This window comes from Gymnoscopelus microlampas (assembly GCF_963454915.1).
Source record: "Gymnoscopelus microlampas genome assembly, chromosome: 1".
In the NCBI taxonomy this organism is placed as follows: domain Eukaryota; kingdom Metazoa; phylum Chordata; class Actinopteri; order Myctophiformes; family Myctophidae; genus Gymnoscopelus; species Gymnoscopelus microlampas.
In genome coordinates this window covers 37,736,879-37,758,885 of record NC_139962.1, presented here as the reverse complement: position 1 = coordinate 37,758,885, position 22,007 = coordinate 37,736,879, and the positions used below count along the sequence as shown (strand labels likewise).

The following is a 22,007-nucleotide window of genomic DNA, read 5'->3' as shown; positions in this document are numbered from 1 at the left end:
TGCAGACACAATTTTTCATTTCTCATCTGTGGCAAATGAGACACACTGCTTGTTTGAGGCTCTTTGTCACTTTAGCTTTTGTCTCTCGGTATAGAGCTGGTTGCACTGATTGACTAAAGCATAGCTATGATGGAATTGTATTTGTTGCAAAGCCGGGATGGAAACAATGCTGCTAATGATGGAGAGCCATTGCTAGAAGCCAAGCTAAGTTAGTCACAAAACGAATGGTTAGGCTAGGTCGCTCAGCCAAACAGCCAACAACAACAGTTTAATCGTGTAGCTAAATAACCAATGATCAGCAAGAGCAATACATGCAATACAAATAAAGTCAGCTGAGTAGCGTCGGCAGCAGAGTGAATGCTGCTGGCAGCACATACAAACTCAAAACAGCACATGATGTAACATACTACGTCAGCATGTTTCAGTCTCTATCCATCTCTAAGTTTTCCTGTTATATAAATGGGAAAACTTAAATGCTGCCACATATCAGCTCTAAAATTCCATGGAGGATGCACAATCTCTTGATCCGCTATTTTCTCGCTGATCTAAGCTGAGTGCGTCTAGTAAGTTAAAGATGCATTGCTTGGCTTTCAACAGGAGTCTTAAAAAATTGCCTTCACAGCAATGATCTCTGCAGACATGTGTGCAGTTTCGCTTTAAAACAGTATATAATGTTTCTTACATAGGGAAGTTGCAAAGATCAGTGAACCTGCGCAAATATCTACACATAATGATGTGATCATGATCATAGGTTCCTCCACTGCATGTTCTCCCCGTGTCTCTCAGGGTATTTAATACCCTCACAAAAACATGTAGTAATCCTGGTCGCTATACCGCCTCCCCCATGATGGAGGAGAAGGGAACTGGTTGGAATAACATGTTCCTTCCACGCGCTACGTCCAACCAGGGAAACTCCCCCCTGTCAGGTGACAAGAAGGTCAGTTGGCTCTCAAGCATTGAAGGAGGCATGAGCTTGGCCCTGGCCTCCCTAGGCTGGTGAGGGGAGTGTAGCGCCCAGGATCACTTAGAAAATTGGCACCGGGTGAAAAATAAGGTTTACAAAATCGCGGGATAAAAATTATAAGAAAAAAAAAATATATATAGGTTCCTCCATTTTTTAATAATAAATAAATTAAATACATGGCCTACCTGTGGTAGATGCCGTCACAGGCACACAATTATATTGAGGCACTTTTGTTATTGCGATATCGTGAAATTGACGCTATCATTACATAGTTGATAGGGACGGATAAAATAACTTATACCATGGCTTTGAAGTAGGGATGCAGATTTTCGATTAAATCATGACTCAATAGTTGGTTCCCCTTATCGATCAATTATTGATTAATTGAGAAGTGGTGACTTTCCTGAGAATCTCAATTTACTATTACTAGTACAAACTGCAGAGTAGCACCTGAGATACTTGACACAATGCTTAATCATTTTGTCCTGAAAATACTGGTGTTTAGCCAAACGTAATTGTCCCTAAAGTTTAGGGACAATTACGTTTGGCTGGTTGACAATTATTGATGTAATAGTTTAGGGCCTAAACTATTACATCAATAATTGTCAACTTTAAGATAATAACCTATCATGTATATTCCATGACATAACAGTGGAAACCAGCAGCAGTTGAACCATTTGTGCATATCATTTTGAGCTGCTCGTTGTAGGTCTTACAGGACTTCACTAAACCGCATGTTCATAGGTGTGCACATGCGCAGATATGGAGGACAAATATTATAGCATTGTTGGTACACCTAGTAACTGTACATTTCAACACCAATGAATGGCAGTTACAATAGTGAGTGAACACAGCCACGGCATCGATCTGAAAGTGTACAGTTGATGTCTTGCAGTCACACCAGCCAGTGCTAACAACGTTAGTATTTCGCTAGCAGGTAGTCGCGACTTTGCAAATTTCTCACAAACAGTGACAAAGAGAAAACTGATGAGTTTTACGGAGCAGTAACAGCATTTGTGGTGAAAGGACTACATACTGTTACATCAGCCATGCATGCTACATGTTCCATGGGTAGCTTGACACTCAGCTCATATGTAAACAGATGTACACACTCTGTGTTATGTGTGGCTGTGATGTAGCCACGTAACTTCGCTCCTGGTCCTGGCAGATAACCGTGTATGTCCTTGCAGATATGTAGCCTTGGTTTGCGATAACTAACAGCATTTAGGAAAGCAGAACTGTGGGATGTTGAATAATCGTTTAAGTGTTTAATATATTACAGAAAGTTCTTAATGGCAATTGAGAGTTTATTTATTGTTGACATCCGTACTTTGAAGACTGATGTCTTTGTACAGTTCTATATCACTACACGGCTAATAAAAACATATAGACACCTAACTTTAGGTCAAAGTGAAACCCTCTACAAATTTAAGTTGAACTTCGATCTCAGTGGACGCTTCAGAACTGCAGAAAGATTAGATTATTACTGGGGATGGTGAACAAAGCAAATTAAATGGGCAGTAAAAATGCTTTGATGACTATTGTCAGGAGAAAGGTATAGTTTTACATCTTAAAGCTTTGATTGGTTGAATACTTTAACAGTTTACAAATTGTACAGTGGTATGGGTATACAATGATGCTAAAAGGATAACACCAAAAGCCCCAAGGGCTTGTTTCCATTGTGGTCCTTTGCCAGTATATTAGAAATTACAAAGGGCAACAGGCAGAGCTGCACAATGAGACTGACAAACGTGAAGAAAAGAATCAGTCGGCAACTTCCCTTCCTTAGAGTGTATTCTTGTAATGAAATTGCTATTAAAGAGCATTTAATAAAACCAATAGCTCACTCCAGGCCATGGTATATTGTCATTATATCACCGTTTAGGTGATTGTCCCCTTAGCTGTGATATGACTGAATAATATACCGTGGCCTGGAGAATTATTGCTTAATTGGAACATGGGGACATGTTGAGTGAAAAATACAGGGTGTATGTGTGCCTTTGTCTGTGTTGTGGGTGTATCCAGGAGTTTATTTTAACAGTCTAGACGATGGAGAGTTAAGCCAACAATGTTTTGCGTTTGAATTACCATTCTTTTTTTATGAGCAACACCGTTGTGCGGTGAAGTACTATGCATGCATATAATAGGCTTTAGCTTTCTGTAGACAACCTCAACCCATTTCACAGCTGCAGTGTGTTGGCAATAAACCTTTCTCAAGCAATCCCCAAACAGTGCAGCAATCAATGGGAAATTATCTCAGCCAATCGATGAGCCTGCTTTCCTATTTCTCCAGCTCCCGTCTCACCCTCTTTCTATCTGTATTTTCACCCTCACCATATCATTCTCTCTCCCAGCCACATACCCCCATCTCTCTCCTTCTCCTCCACGCTCCTGTCTCTCATTTGTACCGTACCTTCTTTCCTCCAACCAAATGTCACTCCCCTCCCCCCATCTTGCTTGTGTTTCCTATATCTCCCCAGCCTCTCAGCACCTGCTCTGAAATGCGACAGCTTAGCAGCTCCAGAGCCATTAACAGAATTCACTTTGACACACCGAAAATACATAACATTGCCAGTTTAGCAAGCTTTTACATTCGGAAGAAATGTTCAATGAGGAGATTGTGTGCACATCTAGTACCTGTAGGCCAGGTGCTGGATATCAAGGCAGGAAAGGTTACAAACATCCACACACTGGGTTAAAGCTCCCAAACTGTTTTACTAATGGTGCAACTTATCGATCATCTACTGTATGTCTTCATTAGGTAACTAAGAAATGTTGAGACATGATAACCACACACTCTACATTTTTTCTGGGATGTTTTCAAATGAATTCTGTGTGCTAAGGAAGCTAGTTATATTATAATAACCATAATTTTCAATTATCCCTATTAAATACCAATCATTTTCTCAGTTGTTGAGGCTAAATTCACTACTAATATGAAGATATTTGTGTTAAATGTTTAAAGTCTTACTTACATCCATTTTAGTAGTCTTTTTGGTTACACCTCCAGTAGCTCCATCGTCTGTTAGAACTGTGATTCCCAGAATTCTGCTCAAAACAAAATCACCGTACCGCTCCAAAACAAATGCTGCAGGGTCCTATGGCCAAGAATGTTTTAGAAAGCAACAACTATGTTGAAAATGTATTAAACTTTAAAATACATAAATAAATACATTTCCGGTACATTTACGATGCCTGAGTCATTTTGTTGCGAGTGTTTGTGGCAGACACTTATGACAAAATTATATTATTATTATTTAAAAAAAAACACATTTATGTGGAATGGTTATTGTGAGAAATATACCAGTGAAACAAATTGCTAAAGCCAGTCCTCCAGAATTTTGGCTTCACACAACGGCAAAGTGTTGCTTTGCACCATTTGTGAAAAAGAGGTTCACGAAAACAAGTGGAAGGTAATAGAGCAAGTCAAAGAAAATAATATGCCTGCCTATGCAGCTATAACAGAGCTCAACTAATGTATGTTCTTGGGAAGGCTACTCTAATGCATGAAATGTACTTATAATATTAGAACTCCCCTGAAGGTTTAAACATCCTTTGAGCAGCTCTATTTTTAGGTTATGGTAAATGTAAAATTAATTACTAATGACATTGTGGTGTTTTTCTTATCAAGGACATATCATTAAATATTTCCAGAATGGTATTATATATTTTGGATTTCCATTTGGCTACAGTCACCCAGAAATTCCAAAAGTGCTCTCCAAGCTATGCAACACTTGCTCCAGGCATAACAGACACTGACAGTCTTTCAGACAGGTCTGGAAATGGTGAGCAAACAGCCCTTCTCTTTAACACCTTGTTTATGCTGCTACTACCCACAGAGTTCAGCCATAACGTGATGACATGAAAAGAAAGCACAAGTGGCAACCACCACCACTGCCTGTCATGCTTATATAATTTTTCCCTACCTCAGCCAAGTGGAAAACAGCTAGCTAATGCTCTGTCTTGACAAGCTGGAGGCTTGTTGTTGGGATCAGTGGCACTAGATTATTATGTGCCTAGCAGTTAAGGACTGGGTCAACATAGGTTATCTAACACAACGTGGATTGTACTGTGCCAAGAACAACAAAAGAACAGGCTGAGACCAGAGTTGAGGAGAAAATGTCGTTCCAGTATGGTGTAGAAGGTATTTCAGGGCTATGAACATAAAATATACTGGACCCCCTCCCCCCCATATCCGTAATGCACATAAAACAGTACGGTCGTAGATATGATCATAGCAACAGCCATTTTGAAGCGATGGTGAACAAAACTTTATGGCCTGTAAATGGTAAGCTCATGATCACCTGTCAGCCCTAGTACTAAAACTTGTGGCTTTGTGTTGTCTGAATAAAGGCAGATTACAGATCTTTCAGTCATAACCTTCTTTTACATTTCCTAAAACAAATCACAGTGCAAGTCTGAGTAAGGGGAATTCATTTGCATGTTATATGATGCAGAAAGACTGTAGATGGTTATGAGAAGCTCTTACATTTGAAGGATATTATAATATTTAGTACATTATGTATTTATATCAGTTTTAGCCTTTAGAATGATCTGTTTTGTTAATAGATTAATTATCAACAAGAAATTGTCTTGGCAAATGAAATGGTAGTTCAACTGGGAGTTACGGAAAACACGGCAGGTGCTACTAACTGCGTTCTTTTTCATTTGTGCCCGGATAAACTCCAATGTCCCCTCTGCCATGAATTGTGCCAAATCTTCTCCAGCAACTGTGGTTGGCGGGCGATATTATGCCATTTGACATGTTCCTTCAGCAGCTCACAGTGAAATTTCTCGGTCACACTTTGCACAGATTGGTCAGCTGCCGTATCAGCACTAGGGCTTATCACCCTTTCAGTCCTTTTATCAACCCCTCCCCCAGGCCAAATAAAGGCTGGGTATGTGATTATGTATAATTAATTGCATACTAAGCTTTGCAAATGCATTCACTTCCAGCCCAGGCTATTTGAGTCTCAGCATTTCCAAAAGAATGCCGTGTCTCTGAGGTGTTTGCTATTATATGTGGTCCCTGCTATAGCATTGCAGTATACATCTTTATATAACCACATTAAAAGACGTTGTGCTGTATCAACAACAAAAGCTGTGCTCTAACCTCTCTGAGCAGTGAATAAACAGCCTCTTTGGCCTTTTCCCTTGTCTGCCCTCAGTGTCTCTCTCTCCCACTCTCTTCCTCTCTTCTGCTGGGCTGACTCTAATCAGCAGGCCTTGGGCTCTCAGAAAGGTCACTCTGTCCCTTTGATGGTGTTTTGATTCAACCCTTCCTGTTCTCTATCCTCCCTCCCCCTTTACCCACTGTCTCTCACAGGGAAGCTGGAGAGTCAGTACCACCAGGGTGCCAAGAAGGGGCTAGTTCCATCGGCTGCAGAGTGACATCAGACAAGAAGTGAAGGAGAAAAACAAAGAACGCATGTGATTGGCCTCAGTTCAGGAAGGAAGACATTGGAAATTGACGCTTTAATAATACATATATAGACACTCTCTCTACTGGTTAAGTTGGCTATTATTTAGTCATAGCTAGCTACATGGACAAAACTGGATTCTTCTTTTGTTTTGTTCTTTTGTAAAGACTGACGGACATAAACAAAAAAAACACCAGCAGAATCTGCATTTTGCATTATCTGTACTGAAAAATCGTATTTTCTGCAAGTAAAATGTGTCTGAGTTGCTTGAATGAATAAACTAAATAAATAAACGTGTCATCTACAATATGAATCAGAATTTCTTTTAAAGATGTTTCTTTTCTTTTTTGCATTTGTGCTTTATTATTAGAGACTGTGAGCAGAGCGATGGGAAATGTGGGAGAGAGGTGGGGGGTGACATGCAGCAAATAGACTCGGGTCCGATTTGAACCCAGGCCAGCTGTGGGAAGGACTTTAGCATTATTTATGTGGTATGTGGTACTAGGTAAACCACCGGGCACTGAAGGGTTTTATTTTTTCAGTCTAAAGTGAATTTCCCTCGCATATAAAATTACATTTAATTGATTTTTCAGGTTAAATGAGGCTGCAGACTGAGGGAACAGGGAAGGATATGCAACTTAAATTAAGTTATTTTGTGAGAATATGAAGGATATGCCAGTTATTTTGGGAGTCGAGAGCCAATTGGCCACAAGAGCAATTGCCACTAGTTATCAGAGGCAGATCGTGTCTCTCCCATCCTCAACAATAGTTGTCAGAGTCAGGCCGCTCAGATTCATGGTAGCATGTCTTGGCATGATTAGATTGAGTGTCCTCTTTAGTGACAGCAGCACCGTTACCTTGTTGGCAAATAAAGGTGCCAAATCTACACCATGACTTGTCTGCATGGAAGCCTAATGTGCATAGTATAGGATGTCTTCATTTAGCCTGCTTTCATGATCCTAGAACACAAGCACACACAGACTGTTTATTGGGTTTTAATGTGTCCCATCCTGACAGCAGAGATGAGCAAAAATAAAGGATAATTGTAATTGATTAACAACAATAGTAGTAGTAATACTAATAGCATTGATATTGTTGTGGCAAGATTTGATTGATATTCTGTTGCAATGTAATTTTGTCCTTCAGGGTTAACTGCTCCTGCAATGCTTTAATGTTCATTTTCTTCTATGTTTTGGGTGGCTCTTAAACATAGCAATTTATTGCCTTGGGTAAATACACATACACACACATACCGAGTTGTTTTGTGTATCCATGCCTTGCATTCTAATTCATCATTGATTAGCCTAGATTTACTCTAGTTTAAGTTGCAGATCAGCCACAACACAGCTCCACTCTATTCAGCTGGAGACAACCTAATTGCACCATTCCTCCCAGTCATCTCATCCACACAGAGAGAGCTCTCCTTTGTAAAGTACCCCCTCCCCACAAAAGGTGTTTTCCAGAAGATCTGTTTAAGAATTTTCAAAATTCTGCAGAATTGAATCAATGCCAATAGCCGCTTGCCCTGTGGGTGGCCTATTCTGCTTTTCCAGATTATGGCCATTCTTTGGATGAAAGCACATATCCAATTTGACAAACAAAGGCTAAGTTATTTTAAACCCAACGATCAAGCATTTGCAGTTTTCACTATACATGTTTAAATAAACATCACAGTCATGTGTTGTAATTTTTTTTATGCACAACAGATGGAGAGATGTAGAAAATAGTAGCCTCACATGATCCATTTGAATAAAAAAAAATCAGAAAGACTTGTCCTGTGCCGCGCACCCAGTGATAGATGAACGGTCACAGATGGAACATAAGCAGTAGGTCTTCCTGTTACTAAATCACGCCAGTTTACCTTCAGCAGCCTTTCCTTGCTTCACCACTCCCCGACCCCCCACCCGCTCTAAGCTGCTTCTGTTGCTGCTCCATGTGCCGTCCCACTGTTAATCATGCCTGTGAATAGGGTAAAAGGACAAATCACAGTACCTGCGGCCATGCAATAATGGTGGCAACATCAAATCTTCTGAGGAATTAACCCATAATCACCACCTGCTTCAAGAGTCAGACTTCCAAGTCCAAGTCCATTCCTTCTAATCCCACTCATCTGGGAGGTTATATTCAATTAGAAATTAATAATGGCATGTGTTTATTCCTTATTTGAAATGACAAACATGCCCAGTTGGATTTCCTGATTGAAATACAATGTGATTGACTCCAATGCTGCAGTCTGCCCTGCTCCACCTGCTAGCCAAGTGTACAGGAGCAGCAAGACCTTTGTATCCTTGCTGTGAGACTGATTGAAGTAAAGGGACATGGTGCCCTTCCCCCACCCCCTCGTAGGCCAGGATGAGGAATTAGACTGTGGAATAACTTGGAGGAGGTGGCGGTTGGCTGGAGAACAATGCAACATGGGAATGGCTTGTGTCCCCTTCATCTCATTGTGACAGAAATGTCTACTTGCAAGCATAATCTACATCATAATCTGCATCTACAAAAGCAAGCAATATTTTGTAAAAATGTTGTAAAAAAGGAAAGATAATTCTAAATATTGACGCCTTAAGATTAAGATACATTTTCCAATAACTTGTTTTGTATTGACATTTTCGATATTGATGACTTCCATGCGACTGAAATCTAAGCATCTCCCACTTTCCCTAAGCCCTAAGAAAACATATTTGCCCGTTGCTAAATTGTATATCATGCAGGCAGTCGATACTGTCTGTTCCCTTTCCAGCCAGTCCAGTGCAACATATCATTTCCTCATCATGCTGATGATTACCTCTAGTACTGTGGATTCCTTGCTGCAAGAATCAGCTTTCATAGTTTAGTAGAGCAGAATGGCTGTCTGCAGCCATGGCCTTATACGTTCATCTAGCCAGCATCCAGAGTGTCTCATGGTTCGCCGGGTTAGGTTAGTCCAGTGGGTTCGAGGTGAACCCCATCTGAGAAAGTGGAGCAGATGAACTTTTGAACGCCTGCATCCCTCAAGGCAAGTGGGTAAGATGGAGGCAGAAAATAGATATCTGATGTGTTCTCTCTCCGTGAACAGCTGCCGCATGACCTGCCTGTCCCTGAGGGTTGGGCAACATGAAATGAAACATCTGATCTATAAATCATTATAACAACTGAATGCTGTTGTCTGAGGAGGAGATCTGAAAGATGCAAACATCAGGAAATCTAGAGTGCTTCGCCCCAATTCACTGCTCAGCTAGACATTTTGCAACTGACAGCAAAGCCTTAATGTGGACCTCCACTCAATCAGACTGAAATCAGAAACACCAATTGGCAAAAAAACAATCGTGTCCTAATAACATCCTGGATCTAGCAAATCCTTTCATTCCAGTAAAGATCACTGATGTATACTGGAGGTGCTGAGGACTCTGCTTTTTATTATTATGATAGTGATATTTTTTATTATTTAACCCATTTCTTTGACTGAATTTTGTCATTATGCCAATTAATTCTCCCCAGTCCCCACACAATTCTGTGTTTTGCCACTGCTGTTGTACCTTGGTGGTTCACCTGCCAGTGAGGAGCCCCCACCGGGAGTATGTTGTGTCTCTGTCCTCCTCCTTCCGTTCAACACCCCCTGCTGACAGGCGCTGCCCCAGCCGCAGGAGTCGCTAGTGCCGAAACAAAGACCCCCCCCCCCCCCACTCACTCAGGATGTAGAAAGGTTCTATTGTAAAACATCCTGCAGAGCACCGAATCAGTGTTACATAGCACCGAGACAAGACTGCCTGCTTCTTCACTGGTGGCTTTTGAGATGACTATGGGAAGATTCATACATTCAGTTATAAATGGATTTTCTATTACAAATTACTTTCATTCTCAGGCAGTTCTAAAGAACCAGTGGTAAGAGATCAATTTATCCTGTAACCTTTTGACCTCACTCGATCAGAGAGTAGCTGTAACAATACACATCCAGTGGGGGATATTCAAAGTGATACAGTTAAAGCCTCATCAATTTTCCAAAGGGAATGTCACAGAGACACCCAATGAAATATCTATGAGCAGCTCCTGTGCCCCTACATCAGGGTTTTCAACGGTCTTCCCATAGGTACTTATTCTCAAGTTTCTTATGGCTTTTTATCATATGGCAATAGAGGAGACGGTTCTGATGAAATTTTCTCTCTGAAGCCTCATCTGTCACAGTGTTCAAAAAATTATGATTTGTCAAGTTCATAGTCTGTTGAATATAAGTGTCCTATACAGCTAGATAGAAAATAAGTACCATGCATTTTTTTTTGCCACGGGTATTTATACAGGATGTGTTTTTCATTTGTTGGCTTCCAATGTGATGATATGACAGATGGGCTGATAATAGACATAAATGGTGTTATTAAGTGGGATATGACAAAACTAAAATAATTGAGATGTTCCATATTCCATACTGAAAATACAGCCTTCTTCCCAACAAGCCTAATATTGTATTTTATATATAGATCGTTTTTTCTCTCTTTAAAGCATGAATATAATTATCAGTAATCTTCACATGAGCTTAATGGCTTTATATGTTTAACAATGGCACATTATTCGCAAATGAAGCCTTTTCCAGAGATAAACCACATAGTTGACTATTTATCTCTAAACACGTTTGTGCATGCAGCTTGTTCGTTCTGAGCTGGTGTGATGCTCGGACTACTTGCTTTGTAGGCTCCGACCTGAAGGACAGTCATCATCTGAAATCGCTCTTCTCTATTCCCCCCTGCCCACTCACTGTTATTTAGCTTTCCAATGGAGGCTGGCTACTCCCTCGGGAAGGCACGAGTGTGCCTGCCAGCAGGAAAGCATGGAGGAAATGGAGGAAGATGGAGGATGGTGACTGGCTGCTTCGTTCTGTGTGAAAATGAGCCCATTAATTCAACCCCCTCTCCCCAGCCTCCCTGTGCCTGTTGTCTCTGTTTGTTAGTGAGATGATTCCTTCTGTCATGTCAAAGGCAACATTATCATATTCTTGTTGCCGGGGAAACCAGTGCAGAGAGACAACGACTTCAAGCCTCCATAGCGTTTGAAGATGCTAAACATGAAAGGTTATCTGTGGTACTATCTGAGAAATGGAATCTTGACATACATACATACATACATTATTCCTTCCTGCAAATGTTTCCATGCTGTTTTCCAAGAGACTATTCTGGGTTATTATTATTTTTTAAATCTATTGAAATGATAAGATCATTTGGTTCCAAATATGTATATATATATATCTAAATATATCAAGTTCAAGATCAAGTTTTAACTTTTGACCCCATCAATATAATGTTGAAATTGAAGATGATAGTCATATCAAATTTAGGCAATTCAAGGACCAAGACTTGTTTACTGGTAACATAATCGACTATCCCTGAGAGGAGATGTATTCCCACATACTCTAACTCTACTGTCCAGCTGTAGAGATATTTTCTACCCTGAAGAACTGCATGGTTGGCACCCACATGGGAAATTTCTATTTCTTTAGTCAATAGGATTACATTACAGTTTTGAGGGAAATTATGGCAAATGTAGAGGGAAACTCATCGTAGCCTCATTTAATAATACAGTGTACTGTTATCAAGGAACAGCCTACACTTTCTTCCACATATGCCTCATACACTTAACAGTTGACACTGACAGCCAGGTAGTCCAAATAAAAATCACAGTCCGTTTAGCATGGTTGATCCAGTTCCGTGTCTTTTATACAAGCGCTCTCGAGTGTGACAGTTCAATCCGATTGGAGCTTCTGTCCTGGATTTCCTAACCACTCGCGATGCTTGTCAGTGTTGCCATGTCTGCTTATTATAAGCGACGTTGGGCTTGTTTTTTTCTGTTGAGTTGCTTGTAAATATTGGTCAGTTGCGGGTTGCGGGTTTTTTTCGGGCTTGTTTTTAAAGAGTAGTTTCTTATTTTGGCTACTCTCCTAAATGTTGTTTGAATCAGTGGTTCTTAAACTTTTTCATGTTGACAAGGACCCCCCAAATTAACACCTGAAAATATTTCGTGCCAGGGACTCCACAAAATGTGTGTATTTGAACATTTATTTTTTCATTGAAAATAGCAGATGTACAAGCTCACAACAAAGTGTTCATGTGGCAGCCAACCTGTAAATGGCATTTCATGTCAGTCTTCTTGACTCTTGTCATGTCGCTTCTTTTGGGCTTGTTTTCATAGACCTGGTTGCTTATTTCTCTCAGAAAATCTGGCAACACCGATGCTTGTTGGTTACATTGTATCAGTCTCCTGCGCTGGGGGATACGAGTGAACCACCACCACAGCGCATAATATCTCCAAACGGACAATACGAAGGAATAAACCTGTACAGAAAACGAATAACACCATTGGATTAAAGGAGGGGATGACGAGAGAAGTTCGGATGTGGGCCACGGCTTGAAAAGGAACTGCGAGAATGTTCCCTCGGGTCGGTGTTTTCAATGTGGAAACGGTGTCTCGAAGAAGTGTGATGGCAGAAGTCCAGTGAATCGCTGGCCTCCCCCTCCTCTTGTGTTGGATGTCTTGGGGAGTGCATTGCATTGCCTTTGGGCTTTATTGGTGCGCCTTCTGACACAGATTTTATGTTGAAATTTAAGTGTTATTACGTTGAATTCTTTATCTTCTATGGAGTGCACTTCATCACCATGGACACACTGGGACTTGGAATAAGAATGGCTAGCTGAGTCAGTAAGTATGTGTGTGTGTTTTTTCTTTTTCTTGTCTTTTTTGAAATTATTTGTTGACAAGTGGTGAACCCAGCTAACTAGCATTATGTGTCATGTAAACTCTGTAGCCTTAAACACTACAGCATGGAGTGGTAACGTAACACACAGCTAGCAGCCCTGGCTGCTCGCTGCACTGGAAGCTCATTGTCTCATTAGAATCTATCTAGCGTAGTCACGTCAGCTCACTACACCATGCTAAATTGGCTACGCTAAGCTAGCAGTTACTGGGAGTTAGCTAACGTTTAAAGGACCATACCGGTGTTATTGCATGTTTAGCCCGTTGAGTTAGAGTCACGTTTACTTACACCGCTGCCTACATCTGCCCAAAGTATTCCACTGTTTCCTTACATTTTGGAATGCCCTACCTTCCACGAAATCATTTGCATTCCATTCATTTCAATAACAATATGGTACGAAAATAACCATGGCATGGAGACTTCAAATTTGCTTGAGACTGCCTGGTATTCTAATCCAACACAGTAAACTTAATCTCGACTCAATTTCTTTTCTAAGTGTTATAGTTGTGGTAATGCAGTTGAAAGCGTGGGTTGATTTGAAAAGTATGTTTTTATCAGTTTTCAGAGTTCTCGTACTTTATCTGCATGACAATATGGATATGCACATTTTCAGATATCAGTGGCACAGTTGGATCAAATAGAATCATAAATCAGAAGCAATCATATTTTTATAGCTTGTGATACATAGGCATACTCTAATGGTGCACAATGAAAGGCAAGAAAACATTACAAAAAGTAGAAGAGCAACTAAATAAATGATTGATGCCCAGTGAATAACTCAATGTTGTATCAACAAGATAATAGCATTGATCAACATTTCAATGCAATAAATAGATTAACATTATATCAACGAGGTGAACGAAATGGTAGTCCTGCTAGGATTTCCTGACCACAGGATGTGTGGGGAGGGAGTTGGCTGAGAATAAGGCAGGTGCTGCTGGCGGGCCTGGCTCTTGTTGCATTCTGACAACTGTTGTAGGTTTCTAGCTGTTTTCTGCTCTATTTTCGTTGCTGTCTGCCCAGATAAACTCCAGTAGCAACTAGGGATGCAACGGTTTTCTTTTGAATACATTACTGTACTGTTCACCATCCATGATTCAGTACGCACTTGTAAATTGCAGCATTTTTGGTTTTGCAATTAAATTAAATGTTACTACTTACTTAGCACGCATTTTTGCCAAATTGGCACTGTGTATGTGTCGCCTGAGAAAACACTCCTTGCAAGTAAATCTATGGGATTGCTCACCAATAACAGTTGAACTGTACAAGCATCACAACAAGTTGGGAACCTGCAGATCAGCTGTTTTCGGCGAGCGGCACTGATTAACAAATGTGCAAATCATCAGCCTACTGCATTGACATGTATCAAGGAGGTGTCTGTTCTTGTCGTCTCGACTAGCAGTGACTTGAGCTCGTTCAATTGTAATTTCCAACACAACAGCTTATATAATGTACTCTATGACAGCAGAGAGGAACTCTTGTAAGGCTTAGGCAGAGAATAAAACAAAACATTGACATTTTAAGTGATGTTTTTCTTTGCGAGAGTACCTCCCCCTCACACAAAGGTTGCCAGTAACATAAGGTTAATGTTTCCCTTGAACAAGTGACAATGATGTCATATACTTGAATGCGTTTCAATGGGAAAGCTTTACTTATTGGGAGTGTGCATGCAAAGTTTCACGATGATCGGTCCAGCGGTTTCTGAGATTAACAGCTCACATACAGACTCATGGAGTGAAAATATAATCCCCGTCCCCGACCTGGCATAGATAATGAAACTTATCTCTTCCCACATCTTTTAACACATTTGACACACCATCTTCTGTCCGCCACAAAAGTTATAGCCAGATTTGTATTGTTTTTTTAATAGACATTTTATGCTGTTTTACCAAAAATATATTGCATTTGTTAAAGTCCTGTGTTTTTAGCTTAACACACACACACACACACACACACACACACACACACACACACACACACACACACACACACACACACACACACACACACACACACACACACACACACACACTGTGGGAAGAGCGTTATCCAAACACGGTAAAGTTTTTCCCCGCAATGTACCTGACTGTGGGGAAAGCTTCACTATGCCTACATTGAAAAGCTTGTGTGAGAAAAGCTTCACCTGCAGGGCGGGCAACGTCTGTGACATCCGGTTTGTGCTCAGCTTTCCTAGTTTCATCAATAAACATAAACTCCGTTCACATTAGATTTGCTGGCAATGTGCTGGTAATTGAAAAAAAAAATTGGGTCTAGGGATGTGCATGACTTTTTATTTATTATCCAATCATCAAATGATATTTTTCATTATCGTAACTAAACCACCAAGAAAACAAAACCTTCAACAGTGAATTAATTCTGGTATCTTCATGAATTTGTTCTAGTATGGCTTAGCCCACTAGCCTTGTACATTAACATGACAACGCTAATGTAGAACAGAAAAGGTATCACACCCATACAAGGCATACTCTAAAATGTAGTTACTATTTTGTGCTGCAGATTGGGGCAAAAACAGCCTGCCGCTGGCGGCTATATTATGACTTTAGTCATTTCTTGTTTATTTAATACCAAACCAAACTGGTAGTACTGTCTTCAATCTGGGGTAGCATATGGTAATAAATCAATATTTCTTTTCATCGTCTTCAAATCTATAATGCCATATTGTCACAGTCAGAGTCACTGCCATGTCTCTCCTTGTCAAAAACACAAATGTCACCGATTGTTGTGACACAATCACTTTGTGAATCTGCGTTGTTGATAGATATGAGCTTGTTCATTTATCATTTTATGTAAAGGTTAATCTTGCAGACACTGGATAAGATACATGATGATTGAAACAGCAGCCGCTGGAGTCAAATGTCCAATCACGCTTTGTAAACAACACACTTTGTGTCAGTGAAATCTCGTCCTCTTTGTTGTTGTTACCGAGTCGGCTCAGAGTCAGTCCCTTCTCTGATAGTTATTTTTGTATAGTTATCTCCGCCAGGCCAAAAGGCATGGCGAGAGAGTATGTTTTCGCCCCTATCCGTCCGTCCGTGTGTCCGTGTGTCCGTGTGTGTGTGTGCGTGTCCGTCCTGTCTGTGTGTTAGCAGCTAATCTCCGGCACCGTTGGCCCGGTCGCTCCGAAACTGTGCACACACACTCCCTGGATGCCATTTCAGAAACTCTGCCCCAATTTTTTCACATGGGCCTGTTATAGCGCCACCAGGAGGCCGATTTGTGCAAAACCCATTTTTTTACATTACTCCTACAGATTTTATCCAAACGTCATGCAAATCGGTACACAGTATCTCTATAGTCATGTGATCAACACAAATCTGTCCGATTTCCCATATTCCATCCTCGTTGCCTATGGTTGGCTTCCAAAGTTTGCAGGATTGGTCCGTTTTGAACAAAAAGCCTCAAACTATGCACGCAGCTTACGATTTCTGTGAATTTTCACACGCACATTCCCACTAGGCCGAGGAAGAAATGCCACCCTTTTCACATTGGCCTGTTATAGCGCCACCAGCAGGTCTAATTTAGCAAAACACATTTTTGGAACAAAATGCCTCAAATCATGAATGCAGTGTCTGATTGCCGTGAAAGACCTAACAATAAATGGCACCCTTTTCACATTGGCCTATTATAGCGCCACCAGGAGGCCAGAATAACGTACCTGACCTGGCGGAGACCTGTGCTCCGAGGAGCACTTTTTCTAGTTTCAGATTGTTTTTGATCATACAACTAACAGCCACAAGTTGCTCTATGCATGTTGTACTTTAGCACAACACACACAACCACAATATTGAGTCGTCTACAAAGCCTGCCACAGTGCAGCCCTACATGATGTCGCTTCCCAACAAAGCCCAGTGCCCGTTTGTGAAACAAACAATCATTCATAGACCGTTTGTAAATCAATCATTCATAGATAGATAGATAGGTAGATGGATAGTATTCATCCTGAAATAGCAGGAATTTAAATAGTATTTTTCAGATACAGTGATGTTGAACCATTTTCAATGTAGTGAGTCCTGAGACCCACAATCTTTCAAGTGGGTCCCAGGGACATTGTGTCACCAATAAAATGTCAGTTTTTTTTGTGTGTGTGCAAATTGTAGTGTTTAACTTTTATTTGATTCTATATGGTTATATTCATATAGGTTAAAAAAAGAAAGAAAAAAAGTCATGTCAACAGAGCTCAGAAATTATATTTGAATTTATCAAATATTCTGATTATTTTTCATTTATTTTTCATAGAAGTGAAGCACATAATGCAGGTAAAATAATTGGTGTCTGTTTTCTGCCTGTCACTTAAACTTTGCAATAGTTGTCATATAGTTGTCCACACATCAAAAGTCAGTTAAACTCTGCAATAGTTAGGGTTGTCCACCTGTCCAAATCCCCCATGGTTTCATGTTGTTTGTCTGGCACTGAGTAAATTTCTAATTAGTGTGGTTGCCCAACAGGGCAACCAGACTATAGTACTCTATACACTTTATTTATTTATAGATAAACTTTTTTTCAGACGCATCTCCTCCCACAGTTTTTATCCCCCAATGTTGTGCCATATATCAAAATGACCGTCTAAATCGGGAATCGTGCGCGTGTATAGGGCTAAGAGATTGGTTGAATAGTTTAATTGATATTAATTTATTAGTGCCATTAAATGTCCCCATCCACTTTAATGGAAAAGTGAAAAAACTCATTCAAGTATTTTTTTCTCAGAAACCGTAAAAGCTAGAGTTATCAGATTTGGAGGGATAATTCATAATATTGTCCGAAATTATTGAAAAAAATATCACACCATTTGGCCTCATGGTGGCGCTATAACAGCCCCCTTTACGTTTTGGCCTGTAACTCTTGAACCGTAGGTCCGAAAATCAAAATTTCTTTTCACCTGGATTCCTTGGGTCACTACGCATCTCCCCATATAGGCCACGCCCATTTGCGTCAGGATAGATTTTTTGATATTGATTTATTTCTGCATTAAATTTCCCCATCCACTTTAATGGGAATTGCAAAAACTCCCATTCAAGTATTTTTTTCTCGGAAACCGTAAGGGCTACAGTTACAAGATTTGGAGGGGAGGTTAATAGTTTTTTGCGAAATTATTATGAAAATAATCACACCAGTCGGCCACATGGTGGCGCTATAACAGCCCACTTTACCTTTTGGCCTATAACTCTTGAACCGTAGCTCGTAAAATCAAAATTTCTTTTCACCTGGATTCCTTGGGTCCCGACGCATCTCCCCATATAGGCCACGCCCATTTGCGTCAGGATAGATTTTCCGCCATTTTGAATTTCCTTCAAAACACACTTTTTGCTCCTTTTCCTTCAAATTTTGTCCTAATCTCACACAAATCGGTACACATGATCTATGGACCCATGCGGTAAAGATATCCAAACGGCATTTTGATTGTCCTTACCGTTCGTCCGTAAATGGCTTCCAAAGTTAGCGGGAGGGGCCCGTTTGACCAAAAATGCCATAAATCACGAACGAAACGTCCGGTCAATCCCAAATTTGAATCACATGTCGAGGGTGGTATACTAAACCAATCCCCAAAAGCATTTCTACTTTGATCCATAGGGGGCGCCACGAATGCTCAAAATGTAACCGTTCGATGCAAAAACCTTATTTTGGGGGGATCGATCCTCTCAAAATGAAACGCAAGCGATCTCAGGAGTGACGACACAATGTAATTGGCGCAGCCTCCGACGTTATTCCTCCCGGCGTATTCCTCGAGTCCCGGCGGTCGCGACCCGCGACCGGCGTCGGCGCAACCACACTCTGCAATTTCCCCGGAATTGCGACGCGTCTAGTTTGCATTCACACTGGACAGATACAAAATAATCGCATCGTTTGAATCGTGGGAAATGTGTCACTGTTTTCAACTCAAAGTAGGGTACACACAACTGCACTGGCTCTGGCTACACAGCTGTGTTTCATAGCCCATCCGTTTTGGTCTAAAAGAATTGTCATTGTATTTGAGCATTGAGCGGTTGTTTTTCCTATGATTTCAACATGGATTTGATGTTCACAATGTATTGTTATCAGATATGATGTGTCCCCTAGCAAGCCTGAATTTCGGTGTGGGATTGCAGGAATTGCTCATATTTTAATTGATACTCGCAAATTCAGCACTCAAAATGCGGGAAAATCCCACACATATTTACAGAGATGGAATAGACCCCTTAACAGACAACGTCACACTGATAAGAACCAGTATGCACATGCAGGCACCAAATGAAACCCATTCTGTCATGTCTCGCTAGGACGCGCCTCACTAGCCAACACACAAGAGGAGGTTGAATGTACTGAAACCAGGGCACCCCAAAACAATATGTTGGGAATTGATTGCATGAAATAATCACCTGTGTGTCCAGGCTCAATGTTGGTAAACAAATAATTGGTCTATATAGTCAGGTAATGTGACCTCGCGGTCACATTACCTGATTATATTGCTGTCGGTATTGCTGTCGTGCGATGAAGTATAAATCAGGCGTAAAACGTACATTGTCTAAAGGGAATCCCACTCTATAAAGACAAACTGAATATCGATAAGCAGTGGCGCTAATGTCTCTACTTTTCTTTCCTCTTCTCCAAATATCATTGTTCCATCTGTATTTATCTCCCCCCTTCCACATTGCATCTGTCTGCCTGCTTCTTAATTCGTTCCTATCGATCTATTTCTGTTAAAGAGTAAATTATCTGTTTTACTATCGTTATGAACTTGGCATCTTTGTCCCTCGTGTATTCTGACGGAGGAGTAGCATACTGTACTCTTGGCAAACACGAACCCATGTTATATATACTGTATACTCATACATAAAATCTACATCTGGAATGAATTCTACTGATCCTTACAACAATTGATATTAAAACTACCCATGCTGTACTAGAGTCTGTCCATCTCTCACCCCCCCCCCCCCCCCCCCCCCCCCCACCTCACTCACTCGCACACTCTCACCTCACACACACACACACACACTTTAAATTGGAGCAGAGCGACAAAATGCAATCTCAAACTGACAATATAAGACCTTTAGTTAAGCTTGTAGTATCCCCCCAAAGTGTATAAATCCCCCCATGTGAAGCATTTAAGGGGGGAATTCCCCCCCATATAGAAAAATGAATTTCAGGCACTGCTGAATCAGACGCAGGACTCGCAGTGTTCAACATCACTGGATGTGGATATAAAGTTTCATCTTTAAATAACTTTTCAAGAATGCTGCTGCCAGTGCCAACATCCCCATAGTTGATATCTCAACCTTCCATCGTTGATGTGTTCGATTGAATGACACTTTTTTTTGCAGGATTTCCTGCAGGGAAAAAGCTAGTCTAGGGGTGTACACATGCGGCCTGTTTACCCCAATTGAACTTGTGTGGGCTTGAAAATGATCATGAAAAGGCATTGTTTTTGGTAGATTGTTACAGATTATGCATGCCGTTATCATAATAACATTTCAGTGAGTCGTCCTACCATTGATGATTGTCAATGCAGGCTATTCATCATGATATAGACTGTTTTCGGTAGTTTTTAAAAGTTCCCAAAGACAAATTTAGTTGACTCCTATCATCCACTACAGCTGTGGCGTTTACATCTCAATGCATGTCACATTGCGTTCCCTTCCCGTGAACACAGCTGCGTCGTTGTCAGGACCGCACAGAGCGTTATCACATAAACCAGGAAGTATATTTTTGAAGCAACAGTGAAAACTCTTTCTTCAAAAAACACAACATGTTCTTGAGTTAATTAGTCTTGAAGGTTTTCAAAAAATAGCCGTCCTACAAAGCTTAGGTGTTTCTATGTGACACTTTGCGATCTTGTAGATCTGCTATTTTTGCCAAACGTTAACTAGAATGTTGGGATCGGAACAGTGCACTGCGTCTTGTGTTAAAGTGGTTCAAAGAAGCGCTGCGCTACACAGGTGTAGCGATCAGTTGAGTGGTGCACACACAACACGCACGCATCTGAACACGCACGTGATGTGTATACTATCTGGCCGGAAAAAATTAATCTTGTCGTAAGTTGTCGGCTGGTCAGGAAAAAGCCTAGCGAAAACCCTGTTATGACCTATGATTCTTTTTGGATGGAGGTTCTTCCTTGGTCTACTGGGAGTGTGGACGTTTCACTCAGATCGGTCCAGTGGCGCCGGAGATTAGCTTGCTCACAGACACACTGACGCACACACGGAGTACACGGTGGTTGAATCCGTGGACTGTTACACGTTCTTGGGAGTGCACCTGAACAACACATTGGACTAGACTGATAACTCAGCTGCCCTCTACAGTAAGGGCCAGAGCAGGCTGTTCTTGCTGAGGAAGCTCAGGTCCTTTGGGGTGTGTAATAGGATGCTGCAGATGTTCTATCAGTCGGTAATGGCCAGTGTCCTCTTCTTTGTGATTGCCTGCTGAGGGGGTCACATGAAGGCTGCGGACACGATTAGCCTAAACAGGCTGGTGAGGAAGGCTGGCTCTGTCGTTGGGTTTACACTGGATGGGTTGGAGGATGTGGTGAAGGTGCATGTACCGAGGAAGCTGGAGACCATCAAGGCCAACCACTCCCTCCACATGGAGATTGAAGAGCGAGCGAGCGATAGCGTGACTCTTGGTAACATCCTATCTGTGTCATCTATAACCAGGGGTGCACATAACTTTTTAGGTCTGGTACGCAGAAGAGCACCTGGAGATGTGACTTGGTGCGCATATTTTGCACCATTACGGTGCGTTCATCATCGGTGACGAGTGCCTCTAACAGCCGCTGCTGGCTGCGTGCACGCAGCGAGGCAATGCGAGGCGATGCGAGACGATGCGAGGCGACGCGAGTCATATCTCTACCCCTGTGCCTAATGGCTGTACATGGGGCCGACGGGTGCTTTAGAGTGATTGTGTGAGTGTGGCTTCA

At 41.2% G+C, this 22,007-nt stretch overlaps 2 protein-coding genes across 5 annotated transcripts in view; both read left to right on the top strand.

Annotated features, from left to right (window-relative positions):
- LOC311046815 (activating signal cointegrator 1-like) overlaps positions 1–6,674 on the top strand; it is an 83,656-nt gene extending 76,982 nt beyond the window's left edge. The window contains exon 13 of one of the 2 annotated variants that reach the window (XM_084059385.1): positions 6,291–6,674. In XM_084059385.1, the coding sequence (XP_083915511.1) occupies positions 6,291–6,355 (65 nt within the window). In that variant the 3' untranslated portion in view covers positions 6,356–6,674. The other variant, XM_084059384.1, reaches the window with a different exon arrangement.
- A 5,946-nt stretch (positions 6,675–12,620) lies between these two features.
- The window catches only part of znf609b (zinc finger protein 609b), a 98,338-nt gene continuing 88,951 nt past the window's right edge, over positions 12,621–22,007 (top strand). For 2 of the 3 annotated variants that reach the window (XM_084059337.1, XM_084059335.1), the window contains exon 1: positions 12,621–13,044. The gene's annotated coding sequence lies outside the window, so the exon portion shown is untranslated. Of the gene's footprint in view, positions 13,049–22,007 lie in introns of all 3 variants that reach the window. The other variant, XM_084059336.1, reaches the window with a different exon arrangement.